Raw genomic sequence first — 16,152 nt, 5'->3', positions numbered from 1 at the left:
AGAGAAAGCCCACACGCAGCAACAAAGACCCAATGCAGCCAAAAATAAAATAAAAAATAAAAATAAAGAAATAAAATAAAAAGATATATAGAAATGTTCATAGCAGATTTATTAATAATTTTCCAAAACTAGAAACAGCTTAAGTGTCCATCAATAAGGAAATGAAAACACAACTGTGGTAATTTCATATAATAAAATACCACTGATTTTTTTTTTAAACTACTGATACATGCAAGAACATGGGGAACTGTCAAAACATGATGCTGAAGGAAAGAAATCTTAAAAGAGTTCCCATTGTATGACTTCATTTATATGAAGTTCTATATCAGACAAAACAAAAGCATGGTAGAAAAAATTACAACAGTGGTTCACTTTAGGATGGTGAATAGAAGGACACACTGGGATGGAACATGAAGGAACTCTCTGGAGTGACAGTAATATTCTATATCTGGCTAGGGGTTGAGGTTACATATTTGTATGCGTTTATTAAAACTCAGTAAATGTATGTGTGTGTGAATCTGTATTAATATATATGCATATACATGTTAATACATATATACACACTTCTGTGTGCCTGAGACATTATTCTTGTTGGGAATTATGTCATGACAGGATTGGTGGGGCAAGAGATCTAGAAACCAGTCCCCACTCAGCCATTAATTCATTAGGTGACTCTGGGCAAATTCTTTTCTCTGGGCCTCAGTTTCCTCATCTGTGAAATGAGACAATACTAGATACTCTCCAAGTTCTCTTCCAAAACAAAATTTTACGATGCTATCATAATAATGCTAGCCTTCCAGTCCAAGAACTGGACATAACAGATTTCTTTGAGTTTGAAAGATTTTAAAATTAACAGTTCCATAAATATACTATAAAAAGGAAGTATATTTTTAAATTATGGATATTTTGCCCATGCATTAAATAAAAATTTTTTGTGTACAAAATTTTCCCACATACCACAGACACTTGACCACATGATCAGAAATCATATATATTACTTACAATTTAATATCCTCTAGAACATTTTTTGACTGTCCTGATCCAAGAAAGCAAGCTGGAATGTTGGACATTCTGTAAGAAGAAAAACAAATATTCTGGAATCGTGTGCACACTACAAATATCAACTTCATTTTTAAATGAGAAAGAACAAAGAAACATAATGATGTACATCCTCTTCTTTGCAATCTCTTTTTGAAACTCACTAATTTAATAAATAAATTCCTTCAAAGGCTGTATTAGAAGACAGGCTGTTAAGGTGGGTTTCCCAAAAAGACTGCAGGCTCAGATTAAAGAAATTTAAAATTTTTCACAACTAAAAACTACACTTCCATGTATATACTTCACACTAGGCTAAAGAAGGCTAACCAAAAGAGAAAAGAATTTTGTGATATGTAGTGTAAACTGGCATAAAATTTGCTTTTTAAAAATTTTTTTCGGGGCCATCTGGTAGCCTTGAATTACAGAGAACTCAAGAAAGAAGATAAGCTCTTCCACTAAAGTTTCATTTATTACTAATAAAGACAAAGCAACACTTTTAGCAATGCATTACTGCGAACTAGATTTTAACATACATGATAAATCAAATATTTCCTTCACAGGAGGAAAAAAAAAGGGTGGTAATGTGGCAATGAAAGCATCACTCACTCAAGCTGGAGCACTTGGTCTTCCATCAAAGAAATAAGGGGAGAGATGACAAGGCCAATCCCGCCTACATAAACAGGTGGATACTGGAAGCACAAACTCTTTCCATACCCTTAAAATAAAAATAATACATTCAGACAAATAAAACTAAATCCTTGGTAGTTTGATTTCTTCTTACGATGTACTTGTATGAGATGAACAGTCACTACTAACGTGCTACTTTCCTAAGAGTTAATTCATGCATAAATTTGAGCATCTACCCTCAGCTCACTCTCTTCTATATTTTATACCATTTGTATACGTATTTGTATTTTGAGAGTTTATGGAAAGACTAAGCATGTCAAAACCTTGAAGTTTTATTTTTTAAAAGATTAGATTATTTGCTTAAGTACAACTTACCAGTTGCCATCACAACAACATTATCTCTTCTTTCTTCCAATACAGAATGAATCACTTTCCACTGAACCCTGGAGGATGAAAAGCAAAAAGCTGCTCTGTTTTACTAACAAGAAACCCAAGGGACAAGTTGAAATCCATTTAATTTTTTCACTTCCTCCAGAATTTTGTTTACACTTTTGAGCTTCAATAAAAATATAAGAACCCTGGAACTTGAAAACAAAAGCCCCATTTGACCAACCTCCCATTCAAGCTGACTGAACAACTAGGACTTCTGGTCAGATCTGTATTAAATTTTATTACATACAGCTAAAGTATAACATAAATTCCAGCTTCATCCTAGATATCCAACAGAGTCACTGATTTAAAATAAGTAAGAGAAATGCTCTAGGTGAAAGGACTGACTAAGAAGGGAAATGAGGCAACTTTCTAGAGTGATTGTAATGTTCCATATTTTTTAAAGGGTTTAGGTTACACGTACACTTAAGATTTGCAAACGTTAAACACCTAAGGTTTAACCATTTCCTTGTATGTAAATTTTAGTTTAAAAATTAAATAAATAAATAAATATTTAACTATAGTTAATGATTTACATGCTAAAGTAATTAGGGGGAAGTGTAAGGATGTCTACAATTTACCTTGAGATGCATTTTAAAAACTGAATGGATTAAAAAGTGGATAGAGAGAAAATCAATATATAATAAAGCAAGTATAATAAAATGTTAATAGTGAATTAATGGTGAATATACAGGTATTCATAGTAAAAAAAAAACTCTAATGTATCTTTGAAATTTCTTTTAAGAAAATGTTGAGGGAAAAATCAACTGGAAAGGTGATCTTAAATTCACTGATATGTTCATTTATGTGCATTTTTCTATGTGTAGGACATAGTTTAATTTTTTTTTTAATTTTTTAAGATCAAAAGGAAAAATGAAAGAAATGCTTCCATGGATTAAATTTTAAATTCCCAGAATAGAAAAAATACAGTCTAGAGTTTTACATTCTTATTAGTTTTATTCAACTTTACTTGTTCTTCACCTCATTTGTATTCCTCGCATTTTAATACTTATAAATGTGCCCCCCTGGATGTAAATACCTTTGAATATGTTAAAACTGATATGATTATCGCTGTTTTTCAAACTATTGTCTCATGAATTTCTATTACAACAACATGCTTTGGACAATGAGATGCACAGAACAGGCACACACAGATACATATATAATAAAATACAAGTCAGCATTAAATTTATTTCTTAATGTCTCTACCCAAAGCTCTCTGTAGTAAGGAAAACCATTTTCCCCACTTATAAAAACAATCTGCAGATATGAATTTTACATAAATATTACTTCAAAATAATTCTCTAGTCACTTAGAAAAAATACAGTGTGGCATGTATAAACTATAATGAAGTTGTGCTTTTACTGTTAAACGGATGGATTATTTGCCTTTTTTCCTTTGTGAAGAAAACAGTAAATATGTAATTTAATTAACTGAGATTATACTCACGGCTTAAAATTAGAATGGCCAAAGTAGGTCTTGAGGCAATTAATTTGATTTGCAGTAGGTCCTGGTAACCAACAGTCTTAAAATGAAATGGACATTTACGTTAAAATAGAAGTACAAAAAGTGAGAGGGAGTAAGTTTTATTTCACTGACTTCTTTTAAAGAATATAGTGGTAGGTACCAAAGGTCACTGTTGTCTTTTCAATCCACCCAATTTTGTCCTCTGGGTACCAGTCATGACTCCAGGTAAACCCTTTGATTAATTACCTAATACTGAGGATTAGAACTTTTTTGTGATTCAGTCTGCCAGCCCCATTAAAAAACAATGTCTTGGAATTTGCTATACTTTCAAAAATTATCATTTAGAGCCAACAATGGCAAGCAAAACGCCAATCCAAATTTTATAATATAACCAACTTTCAATCAATAGTAAGCAGAAATCACATTACTGTCACAAATAAAATCTATAGATAAAACAAGATCTTCATTTTAATTACCATTCCACCAAATCTTTGACCAAAATTCCAACTGCATAGCAGAATGGAATGACATTAATTTTACCCCACTGATTTTCATTTTTTCCTTAGGTTGAAGGGTTCATGAGGGGTCGAGAAAGAGCAAAGAGTCAAGATAATTCATTTCTAAACAAATGAATACTTGTCCATATTTAATACAAGAAAACACAGGAAAAAAACTAACAATTTTCATGTATTTCCATCTACAAAATTATTTTAAATTTTCCACATTTTAACATTGATGAAATCTAGCTCTAGAGAGTTCTACTCTATGAGAAGACACCCACACCTTGTCATAATGAGTACCATATCACTTAAATGACAGAAGATTCACTTAGTGGATTCTTTACTAGAGTTTGCATACACAGGATGAAAATTAGTCCATTTTGCTATTTGACACTGTGTCACTTATTTTCAGTAATAAGCTCCTGAAGGACAGACACTGTGTACCTATGCCATTTACAATAATGTTTAACGTAAGTGATTAGTTTACGATTTCTTGTTAATGATTTTTTATGATTTTGACAAACAAAATATAAAATTTAGGATGAAAAGTTTCACATCACCATGTGCACCAAATGACACAACACTTCTATTACTTTACTCTTCTAAATAGTAAAATTGTGCTTTATGAAGACCAAAGCACTAAGGGATTTAATGACAAGTTTCTAGGACCTAATTAACTACCTGCCACAAAATCATTGACCTCCAAAATGTTTAAAACCTGGACCCTAAATTAAAATCAGTGGTAGGTATCAGAGATGAGTCATTTCAAACATATTACAGTGCTTACCTTCATCAACAACTTCTTCCTCTTCGACAGCTTCATTCTCATCTTCATCATCTTCTTCAGAAGGAAGACCCAGATTTCTTTCCATTTCTATGCATTTTGAATGATTTGGATCTACTGTGCTACTATTTAGGTTTTCTAAAGACTGAACGTTTAGAAGAATTTTTAAAAGCAAAATCATTGACAGTGTTGTATCTTTTTCAGCAAACACAAAAGGAGTATTATTAACAGAGCCTACAATTTTGTTCAAAGCTGGCAGATGTGCAAGCAATACCACAAAAGAACATGTGTGCTCCAGTTTAAATATGTGCTCGAGAATGGTTTCTAAGGCACATGGCCAAAGAGGAATACTGCCAGCATAAACAGGGTTCATTAATACCATATCATGAACTGCCCCCAGGGAAAGTTACCATAAATTTTGAATTTAGATTATTTAAAACATTTTTTTCTTTATCATATTTCAATGCTTTCAATTCCCACGTGGTAAATGTGGGTTTTAATGTTATTTTTGTAATGAGTTTCTCTATATCATGTGTCAGTCACATTCTTTTTGAGTAAGCATAAGGTTTAAACTATAAGCAAACAATAAATGTGTTTTTGGAATTGTCAAAACAACAACAAAAAGATTGAAATAATTTTAGGAAAGGAATATTACAAATGTGAAATAAAGTTTATTTGTTTTCATTTTGGCTTGATATCTGATTTCCTCCCCTAAATGAAGGTTATCTATTTAATGAAGCTAAGGATAAATTCAAAATTGTTTCATCTGTAAAATTTCTAACTGAGAAATAACAGGAAGAATTATTAAACCACAGTTCTCATTTTCTCTTTATATTAAACCTTCCATTTGGTAAGTTTGACTTTAAAGGGTTTTTTAAAAATGTATTCATTTCAGGCCTACAAAAGGAAAAACAAGTGATTTTCTCCCTGATTTTTTATTCAAGTCAACAAACAGACTTAGAAAAGCATTTTGGAAATAAAGTTCCCTCATATGGGCACCAAGGTTGCCTTCTAAGAGGTTCAATATATAATATAAATTTGTGAAAGTCCACAACTATCCTATAAATGCACTACTTTAACAGCACTCCTCAGAGAAATGGCTCATCACTAAAGGAATATGATTTAGTATGTACACTCTTTTATTATTGTTAGCTAATGTTTATTATAAACACTTAGGAAATGCCAGGCTCTTTAGTAAACTCTTCAAAAGTAATACCTTAATAATAAATACAACTGTTAACTGAGTATCAAAAAGCTAAGAAACTCACCCAAAGTCACACAGCTAATAAAGGGAGAAGCTAGAATGTGAACCCACATTTATATTCAGAATCCACACTCCTATCACTACCCACTACACTGCCTCAAAATTAAAGAATCAGGAACTTAATCTCATTTCATAAAAAGAAAAATCACATCAACCTAAAGATGAGAGCTAACAAGTATGCATAATGGTGAACTTCTGTGTTTTTCTTCATTTTTCACTTTATTTAGCAAAATTTAGGCTTTTCTTTCTAATTTTCCATCCTTGATTCATAAGACCTGACAAACAAACCCGAGGTCAGGTGAAGTAGAAAATACATAAATTATAAAATGATATTTTCAACTTTGATAACAAAATAGGGGAAAACTGAACCATTTAAAACATTAGAACATTATTTATAATAGAAAACAGCAAATAAAACAAAAGGAAGTAAAGAAGAATATGGAATGCATAAAAACAGAACTTCAGGGCTTCCCTGGTGGCACAGTGGTTGAGAGTGACACGGGTTCGTGCCCCGGTCCAGGAAGATCCCACATGCCGCAGAGCGGCGGGGCCCGTGAGCCATGGCCGCTAAGCCTGCACGTCCGGAGCCTGTGCTCCGCAACGGGAGAGGCCACAACAGTGAGAGGCCCACGTACCGCAAAGAAAAAAAACAAAACAAAACAAAACAGAACTTCCAAATAAAAGTGGATACACATGGATGGGAAGAAAGAGAAACCTATTTCAATACTGGAGAGCTGAATCACTACCCATGTTCCAGGAAGATTAAAAGTAAGTGACCTAAGAGGGAAGAGAAAACATACTACTATGTTTTCTAGTATGTAAAAATTAGTATACTACTGCTGCTACTAACTACTACATTATTCATAGACCATACCAAGGTATAAAGAAATATGAAGTGGAAAACAAAATCTAATGTTACATAAGTGATAGCAATCTCATTGTGATGGGACCAGTTTAGAATTAGGCAATATTTTACTTAATTAATGTCCCTTGGAAAGAACTGGAAGTAATTTTCCATAATGTTGAACATACCTTAAGCATCTCCATTTCTAAATCTTCATCACTCTCAATTACATAAGATATATCCTCTTCGTTATCCTTGGAAGACAAAAAAAAAAAAAAATTTCAAACATTAATTTCCAGTATAATTGACTCCATGCCCTCTTTTCCACAAAGTAAAGTTCCTATATGCTAAATAACTTTAGACTACTTCCTATTCTTCTCTAATAAATAAATTTATAATATATATTTATATGTTTATATGACAGGTAGATAGAAAGGAAGGGAGAGAGGATGGTAGGGAGGAATAAACATAGAAACAAAGAAAGAAAAAAAGAACCAAGTAAAAAGAGAAAAAAAGAAATATAATTGGAAAGATAAACAAGATAGACAAACAGACATGAAATAAAGCCCACACTCTCTAAATGAGAGTACAGAGTGACAAGCTCACCTATGGTTAAAAAAATCTCAAACTGTGTTTCCCAAACTTTTTAAGTACAAGAACCTCTTTGCAATCTTGAAAAATTCTGTACAAAGCCAGGAACTACAGTTGTTCTCTTATAGCCACTGATTTTTAAAAGATTAAAAAAAAAGCTACTATGATTTTAATAATACCTTTAAATATTGTTATTTTGCAAATAGCATCTACAGGTGTTTGAAAAACAGGGTCAGATAAGTTATTTATTCAGCTATTGCCAATACCTGGTTATGATGAAACTATAATAACATGGCAATCCCTGCGAAGCAGGTGTCCAAGGATAGAAACCTGTACAAAAGAAACCCACAAAAGAAATACAGAAGGGCCCCAAAAAAAGGCTAATCTTTAAACTGGAAGTAGGAAAAGGAAGTACAGCCTTAATTAACCTGCAAAAATTAAGCTTTAAAAAAGATTTTAAAGTAAGTTTTATACAAGGAAAGAAAAACTCTTTTATTTTTTAAATCATTATTTATTTATTTGCTGTGTGGGTCTTTAATGAATTTTTTAAATGTTAATAATTATTACACAATAAAAAAATGGCTATAATTGGAGTAAAAGATGTGAGTCAGATCATGAAATCCTGATCACAATTCTATGTCACTGTATGAAACATATCACTTTAAAGTGAATACCTAATACAAAATTTCTAGAAAATCAAAAGGTAATGCAGATGTTAGCAAAAGATATTCCCCAAAAGAGGAATCTGCTTTACAAATGGTTGGTATGAAAACAGTTTGAAAACAATGTTAAAATAAAGTGCATTCATATACTGATAGAAGTGATTACTAATATAGTTACCAAACACAGAGAAATACTGAGACTCTGTCATTAGAAAACTGAGGAAATAATCCTATTAAATGACTTTCAAATCTAATTTTTAAAACTTAAAACTTAGTTATTATAAAAGAAAATGTATAAAATTCTACCAAATATAAGCAACATAGGTAATTTTTTTAATTAATGAAAAACAAATGAGGCAAAAAGCATACAGCTATATATCTCTTTTGTCTTTACAATAAAAGAAACACAATGATTCCTCTAATACAACTTTACTATTTCAAAAAATATGTTTAAGTTAGCCAATAGGAAAACATAATCTCACAAATTAAACTAATCAAATCGGAACATAATTAATTAGGAAACTAAACATGAATGAGAGAAAATATAGAATGTTTACCAATAATCTATCAAGAAAAAAATGTAGGTTTCTGACTCTAGATGACAGTGAAGGTTAGTATCAAGCAAAAACATCAGTTTATTAGAAATCCTCTCAGACTATCAAGTAAAGAAAACCCATATGAAGAAATAAAACTACTCTCAAAAATCAAGTTTGGAAGAGAATCCCTAGTAGATATGTAGGGAATCCACAAAAAGAAGAGTTATATATTAGGTAGGAGAAATGCTTAGCAAATTATAACAAATGTGTATTGACACTAAAACTCTCTCCACTATAAAATGCTGCATATTATAGTAAGTCAGGAATAGCAAACCCAGTCCACTTTTTGCTTTTGTAAATAAAGTTTTACTGAAATGCAGACAGGCTATTTGTCTATAGCTGCTTTCACAATGAATTGGCAGAACTGGGCCGTTAACAACAGAAACTGTGTGGTCTGCAAAGCCTAAAATATTTACTATCTGCCCCTCTACAGAAAAAAATCAGCCAACCACTACCATGAATGAAAATTGTTTTCTCTTTACTGTATTTAGTACCTCAGGAGATTTGCAAGTAATATCACCAAGATGTTTTTCCTGAGCCTGTTGTTCCAAACGTTGGAGTTCATCTTCTGTAATATCTAATGACATGAAACAAACTCTTTCTGGAGTCTCTTCCAACTTATTATCTTCTAGTCCATCTTCAAATCCATCTTCTTCTTGTTTTACTTCATTTGCAAGTACATTTTCTCCATGATGTTTAATTAAATTATCAGGTGTTGTGTCCCATGCTTCACCTTTAACTTTAGTAAAAATTTTATGTTCCCTAATTTGTTTCTGTTGTACTTCACCAGCAGTGGGCTCTTCCAACGGTAATAAGTCAAAATTACTGCTGGGCCTCAGTTCATTCTCAGTAGAACCAAGTATCATCTTCCTCAATGAATACAGATTTTCTGAAATATCCTTCAATAGTACAGAAACCCTAAAAAAATTTTTAAGAAAGGTGAGTTCAATTTTAATTGTGTTAACTCTAAGGACAAGTTTAAATGCTTTTTAAAAGAAGATCTTCACTTAAAGGACACACTGGATTAAAGATGCTCTTCATACCCTAATACCCACTATATGCTTATAGCTTCTGGGCTACTCTCTAGTACAGCAAGGTACTTCTACATTCAACAGCTGACTTGTGTGCTTACTAAAGTGTCAGCAGTGTTTGGTCCCAAACTAATAGTTTATGGTGTCATTCCTTATCCATACCTGATTTTCACGTTAAGCAGATATCCAAGCCTGTCAAACTGTATTTATAAATGAAAAGCAAATATGCTCTGAATGTGGCCTCACGCAGTCCACTGGAAGTGCAGTTAAGTGAACTTGAATTCATGTTTATGGCATGTATTTTGGCTGTTCAGAGGCCTTTTTTGTTCTCCCCTGGTTTAGAAGTGTAATCTAAATAAGTGAAGTAATACCGGAGACTTTTACAAAGAATCTGAAATAAGAGATTTAACTGGTTTTTGTTTTGACACTAAAACTTTACAAGATCTACCTTTATTAAAAATTAATCCAGGGACTTCCCTGGTGGTCCAGTGGTAAGGAATCCACGTTCCAAAAGCGGGGGATGCAGGTTCAATCCCTGGTCAGGGAACTAAGATCTCACATGCTGCGGGGCAGCTGGGCCCGGGCATCACGACTACTGAGCTCGCGCGCCTCAACTAGAGAGAAGCTTGTGCGCCGCAGCAAAGAGCCCACATGCCGCAACTAAGACCCAACACAGCCAAAAATAAATAAATAAATAATCTGTTTTTTGAAAAATGGATCCAGTATTCCCCATTCTCAAATTTTAAGAAAACTACTTAGCTTTGATAGTACAAAGCAAAGCATTAAGCACATGTAATTTACATTCACTAGATATTCTAATTCCTAGAAAAAAATCTGAAATGCATGTGAACAGTAATTTTTCATGTAAATGGTGATTTTTCTTCTTCCATGGAGGGAAAAATGTAAAAATGAATATGAAACAGCTTTATTAGTACCTTTCCCCAGCTGACAGTTATTTCTTTCAGAAATTCTCAAAGTTACATAAAAACTACTGAAACAAATTGCTAGGGGCAAAATCACTTTGAAAAAGAGCTGAATTTCTATCTCATACTTTGAAATCCATCAAAATCTATCACAAATCTCATCCAAAAAAGAATACATTAACATTGCGTTTTGTCAGAGTCAGAATTCTATTTCAACTAACTGCTTCATATTCATACAAAGGATTTTGGCCTCAAAATTTTATTACCACATTATAATCAATCACTGTTCAAGAGCACTCCTGCTTTTAGAGGTTTAACAAGGGAGTCATTCAGCAATTAAGGACAGAGCCAGGCCTGATTCCAAGAAGAATCAGCTGCTGGGCACCAGTAGTCCAATGTCTGTTAATCTAAATATCTCAAGTTATCTAATGCTTCGGCTATAAAATAGTCTTTAAAACCTAAACGCCTCTTGTTTTAACCGTCTGTTGATTAGGTAGACTTCTTTATATAATAATCACTTAATAACCAGAAAGATGAGGCTACTAAAAGTTGCTTTTATTTATAGATTTCAAGTAACCAAACTATAAATATAAATGAAAAAAAGAGCATAAACAGAAAGAAAGAGTCAACTTTGAATCTTCAATATTTTCTTTCACATGAACTTAGGAGTTTTATTTTGCTTTGCTTCATAAAACATCCTACAAAGCAGACAGAAAAGCCTCAAACTTTCTGTGCACAATTTAACAATTGGAAAGGTATTTCTCAAATTTATACATCAGTCTGTGTGCATGTATGCAAGCATGAGTCTACCCTAATGAACAGTAATTCTTCATTATATATAGGAAAATGCAATAAGAACAAACAGAATTGATAAAAACAGAAATATTTAACCTCTGTGGATTTTCCAGTTTTACGAAAGCATCAGGAAGATGCTTAGCCAGATCTATCATCTCCTCGGAGACTGAAGTCAATTGTTTCTTCACGTCACTAGGTAGTACTTCTTCCTCTGGAAAAAAAGAATCAGTACTGATTTTCAAACTACAAAGCAGAGATATTTATTTAAACAGTATTAGGGCTTAAATTTTCATTTTGTTTCTTTAAAAGAATTCCAGGGGCTTCCCTGGTGGCGCAGTGGTTGAGAATCCGCCTGCCGATGCAGGGGTCACGGGTTCGTGCCCTGGTCCGGGAAGATCCCACATGCCGCGGAGCGGCTGGGCCCGTGAGCCATGGCCGCTAGGCCTGCGCGTCCGGAGCCTGTGCTCCGCAACGGGAGAGGCCACAGCAGTGAGAGGCCCGCATACCGCAAAAAAAAAAAAAAAAAAAAAGAATTCCAACAAAAAGACTTCCTTAACCTATCTCCAAACCACCTCAGTCTCTTTATTTCCCTTCCAAATTTTTGCTCTTTAAAATTTTAGGCTAAATTCTAAGTGATCTTCATTCATACATGTTACAACCCAGTGGTTATCAACCCAGGCAGAAGGTGAGAGCAGAAATGAGAATCGGAACCCATCTGCACTATTTCAAAATCAGAAATCAATATACCACCACATGGGAGGCTCCGTACTAAATACAGTTTGGTAAACATAACCTTACCCGACAGCCATTCCTCACTGCCCTCATTACCAGTCATCACAAAATAAAATGCAAGCCTTTCTAATCAGTGATCATCTTCCAAACTCGCAGCTTCATTCTGTCTGATGGGTCTCCATCAACACCACAAAACCTGCCCACCTTTCCCAAACCCTTCCCCTGCTTAGAATTTCTTACTCTTCATCACCACTTCTGGTGTCCTTTACAAGTCCACCCGGCTCCTCGGAAGCACTGGACATAGGATACACCATTAGCTATTCCTGCTTGCTGCAGTTATCCTGTGATCTCAAAATTACATCATTCATTGAAGATTTCGGCACCTGGTTCACTGTCTCTTCCTTCCCTACTACTCCTGTGATAATTCCTGGTAACTTCAACATTCATAGGTAACTTGATCATTCCTGGCCACCTAAGAGTATGGCCTTTTCAGTTCCTCATTCCCTCCATTTCCAACCATCTTTTCCTCAACTGACCTCAGCCACTCCTTCCCATAACCATATCCTTGATTTTACAATTGCCAGTAAAGTCACCATTTCCAAACTTCAATTACAAGCATTCCATCCTCTGAACACCTGCACGCTATCTTTCTTTACAACACGCTTTCCCCAATACAACAATTCTTTCACACTTTCAGAACCAAGTCCATTGACCTTCCGCCTTTTCCTTACCCATTACCCTTGTCACTCACCCCATCACCCATGTCTTACAGTCCTTCCTTACCCATATTAATCATTCCTTCCTGTGGACTCAACTCTTTTGCTCCTTCCTTCTCCTATGGCAAAACACTACTCTAATTAAACCCACTTTTTTTCCCCTACTTGATGCCTGTACCCAAACAGTTGAATATAGTTGAAAATAAAACACAATTATGATTATGACACTTTGCTTTAAATTCATGCACAGACCTCGACGAACCCTCAGGAATGACTGTTAATTATTCTACATTTCCCACTCTCCCACTCTCAAGAGGACTACTATTTCATACCTCTTTCTCTCTCTTCAAGCCCCCAACACCTGCCCGTCCCTCCTTTTACTCAGAGAACAACTTCACTTCTTACTTCATTAAGAAAACAGAAACAACAATGAGAGTTATCTCGTCTTCCCCCACCAACCTGCTGATTAGTCTGTATTCATATCACTACTCCCATTTACAGCAAAATTCCTTGAAAGAAAGAATTGTCCATAGTCACTGTCTTCAAATTTTCGAATTCCATTTTCTCCTAAACTGACTCCCACAAAGCTTCTTCCAAAAGCTGCTTTTGGGAAGGTTACCGACGGCCCACACACAATCAAATATAACAGTTAACCCTAGTTGCTCATCTCGCTCAAACTCTCAGAGGCACTGAAAACAGATGACTTACTTGGACTCACAACACTTTCTTCACTGGCTTCTGAACACCACCCTCCTGCGCTTCCTCCTGCATCACTGCCCCGTCACAGGCCTCTCTGCTGCACGCGCCCCATCTTCCTGACCGCTAGAGGTTGGTGTGCCCTTGACGTCAATACTTGGGCCTCTTCTGGTCTTTATTCCACTCGCTCCCTATTTTATCTTCTCCAGTTTAACTACCATCTGTATGCTGACGACCGCCAAGTTATATCTCCAACCACCTGAATGCACTCCAGAATCATGTTTCCAACTAAGATATCTCCTTGGATATGAATAAGCCTCTAAAACTTAGCATGGCCAAAACTAAAATCTAGATTGTTCTCACTCAAATCTGCTCTCCTCACGATCTTTCCACTGTGACTGACCCTCGCATTCACTCAGTGGATCCAACCAAAATACCCTGATTATTCTCCCACTCCCTACATCTCACCCCCCACAGAGAATTCATCAGCAAATAAATACACCCTCTACCGCTTCTCATCCCTCTGCTGCTACCAGCCTAATCCACACAATCATCATCTCTTGGCTGGACTGTTACAATAGCCTCCAAACTGGCTTCCCTGCTGAAACACTTGCCCTCCTACAGCATCCAGAAAAATACTTTCAAGATAAAAGTTTAATCATATCATTCTGCTGCTCCAAACCCTGTAAGGATTTCACATCATTGTATTTATTTTAAGTAATAAAATGTGAAGTCAGACTCACAGCCTGTAAGGCCCTATGTGCCCTGGCCCCAAAGCTACTTTCCTGGCATCATTTCCTATTCTTCTCACTCTTACTGCACCTCAATTACACTCACTGTCCCTCAGACACTCTGCTCTTCCTTCCCCTCACGCCTTCCAGGTTCTCCCCTTGGGCATCATTCCCTCACTCGGGCAAATGAAGTAAAGAGGTTTGGTCTGTTTTATTCAGTGCATTTTCGTCAGCAAGTGGTACACTGCCTGACCCATAATAAACACCCAACAAATTCGGTATATGAATAAATGAATAAATATTCCCTTTCCAAACTAAGCTTCTTAAAAAAAAAAAAAAAAGTCACACAAGCTTTCTCACTTTCCTTACATCTTAGTCCTCTATTCATGCAAACGTGATTTCTCCCACATCATTCCACTACTCCACTCTTGCTTCGGTTACAGTACCTTCATGGTACCCAACCCTGTGACCCTTTTTTGTGCCCCCATGACCACTCTCTCCTCAATATACCCTTTTGTCACCCAGTATACCAAAGCTGCTGCAGTAAAAGATTACAAATGATTGCCACATTGCCAAATCCAAGGACTAATTCTGAGTCCTCAGCTTCTCAGACTCTCAGGAAAATTTAAAACAGTTGATAACACCCTCCTACAAAAAACATGCTCTTTACTTGGCCTGCTGCACACCCCGCCTCCTCATTTCCTTCTATGCCCAAGGCAGCTCCTCTGGTGTCCCCTCCTCCATGCAAACATTAAATACTAAGAGTTCCTCGAGACTCTCAGCCCCACTTCTTTATCTCAAACTCTTAATTCTTTACCTTTACTTCAAACTGTCCCCTGAGTTACAGGCTGGGTATCTAAGTGCCTACGGGCCACCACCTCCATTTCGCTAGCTCGCAGGCTTCCTTCCTTTAACATGCCTAAAGTCAACTCTATGACTCCTCGACCCCAAATCCTGTTCCTCCTCTTCAATGTTTCTCATCACTGTTGCTCATGCTAACAGCACAGGACTGATCCTTGGCACATGGCTCACACCATCACATTAAATTCTCTTCATTCTACTGCCCTATTAAATGTCTTTTGCATCTATCCACTTCTCTCCATCCTCAATACAACCAACCAAGCCAGGTCACCATCACCTCTCACTTGGATTATGGGCACCGCCTCCTAACAGGTCTTTCCACTGTGACCCTTGCCCTCTAGAACACATTTTCTGCTCTACAGTCCAAGTTCGTATTTTTTAATGTAATTCACATCACTCCTGTGCTTAAAACGCTCAATAGCTCTTAGGAGGAAACGTAAACCCCTAACATGGCCTATCTGCTTTCCTTTCTCTGCTTCTCTTACACCCCTCACCCTGTCATATTCAATAGCTCACCGTGCTTTACTGCTTTCAGTTGCCTATAGATACCTCTTACCTCTGAAACTTGGCCCCTGCTATTTCCTGTGCCTTTGACACTTCTCCTCTGCTCTTCAGCTAGCTGACTCCTGCTCATATTTCAGGTCTTGCTGTAAACGTCACTTTCTCTATAAAATATTCTCTAATACCTCCAAATATGCATGGATGCCTCTCCTATATGCTAACCGTAACACCTTTTTTTCCCACATCCTAAGCCTCATTTTCCTACACTGCCTTTTTTTGGTTCATCTATATCCCCCATAAAGTTGTAGGTTTCCCTCTCAGGAAATAGATCGTGCCTGTCTTGTTCACTGCTGGATCTCCATTC

The 16,152-nt window shown here is 35.6% G+C and overlaps 1 protein-coding gene across 6 annotated transcripts in view; it reads right to left on the bottom strand.

Annotated features, from left to right (window-relative positions):
* WRN (WRN RecQ like helicase) overlaps positions 1-16,152 on the bottom strand; it is a 117,735-nt gene that overhangs the window by 73,283 nt on the left and 28,300 nt on the right. For 5 of the 6 annotated variants that reach the window (XM_059049271.2, XM_059049273.2, XM_067022412.1 and 2 more), the window contains 8 exons: positions 11,648-11,762; positions 9,297-9,720; positions 7,142-7,207; positions 4,849-4,990; positions 3,544-3,619; positions 2,041-2,108; positions 1,645-1,753; positions 1,003-1,071 (listed from right to left, as the gene is read on the bottom strand). In XM_059049271.2, the coding sequence (XP_058905254.1) occupies positions 1,003-1,071; positions 1,645-1,753; positions 2,041-2,108; positions 3,544-3,619; positions 4,849-4,990; positions 7,142-7,207; positions 9,297-9,720; positions 11,648-11,762 (1,069 nt within the window). Of the gene's footprint in view, positions 1-1,002; positions 1,072-1,644; positions 1,754-2,040; positions 2,109-3,543; positions 3,620-4,848; positions 4,991-7,141; positions 7,208-9,296; positions 9,721-11,647; positions 11,763-12,523; positions 12,597-16,152 lie in introns of those variants that run through there. The other variant, XM_067022415.1, reaches the window with a different exon arrangement.

This window comes from Kogia breviceps, chromosome 20 (genome assembly GCF_026419965.1).
Source record: "Kogia breviceps isolate mKogBre1 chromosome 20, mKogBre1 haplotype 1, whole genome shotgun sequence".
Taxonomy (NCBI): domain Eukaryota; kingdom Metazoa; phylum Chordata; class Mammalia; order Artiodactyla; family Physeteridae; genus Kogia; species Kogia breviceps.
This window is presented reverse-complemented; position numbering and strand designations above follow the sequence as displayed.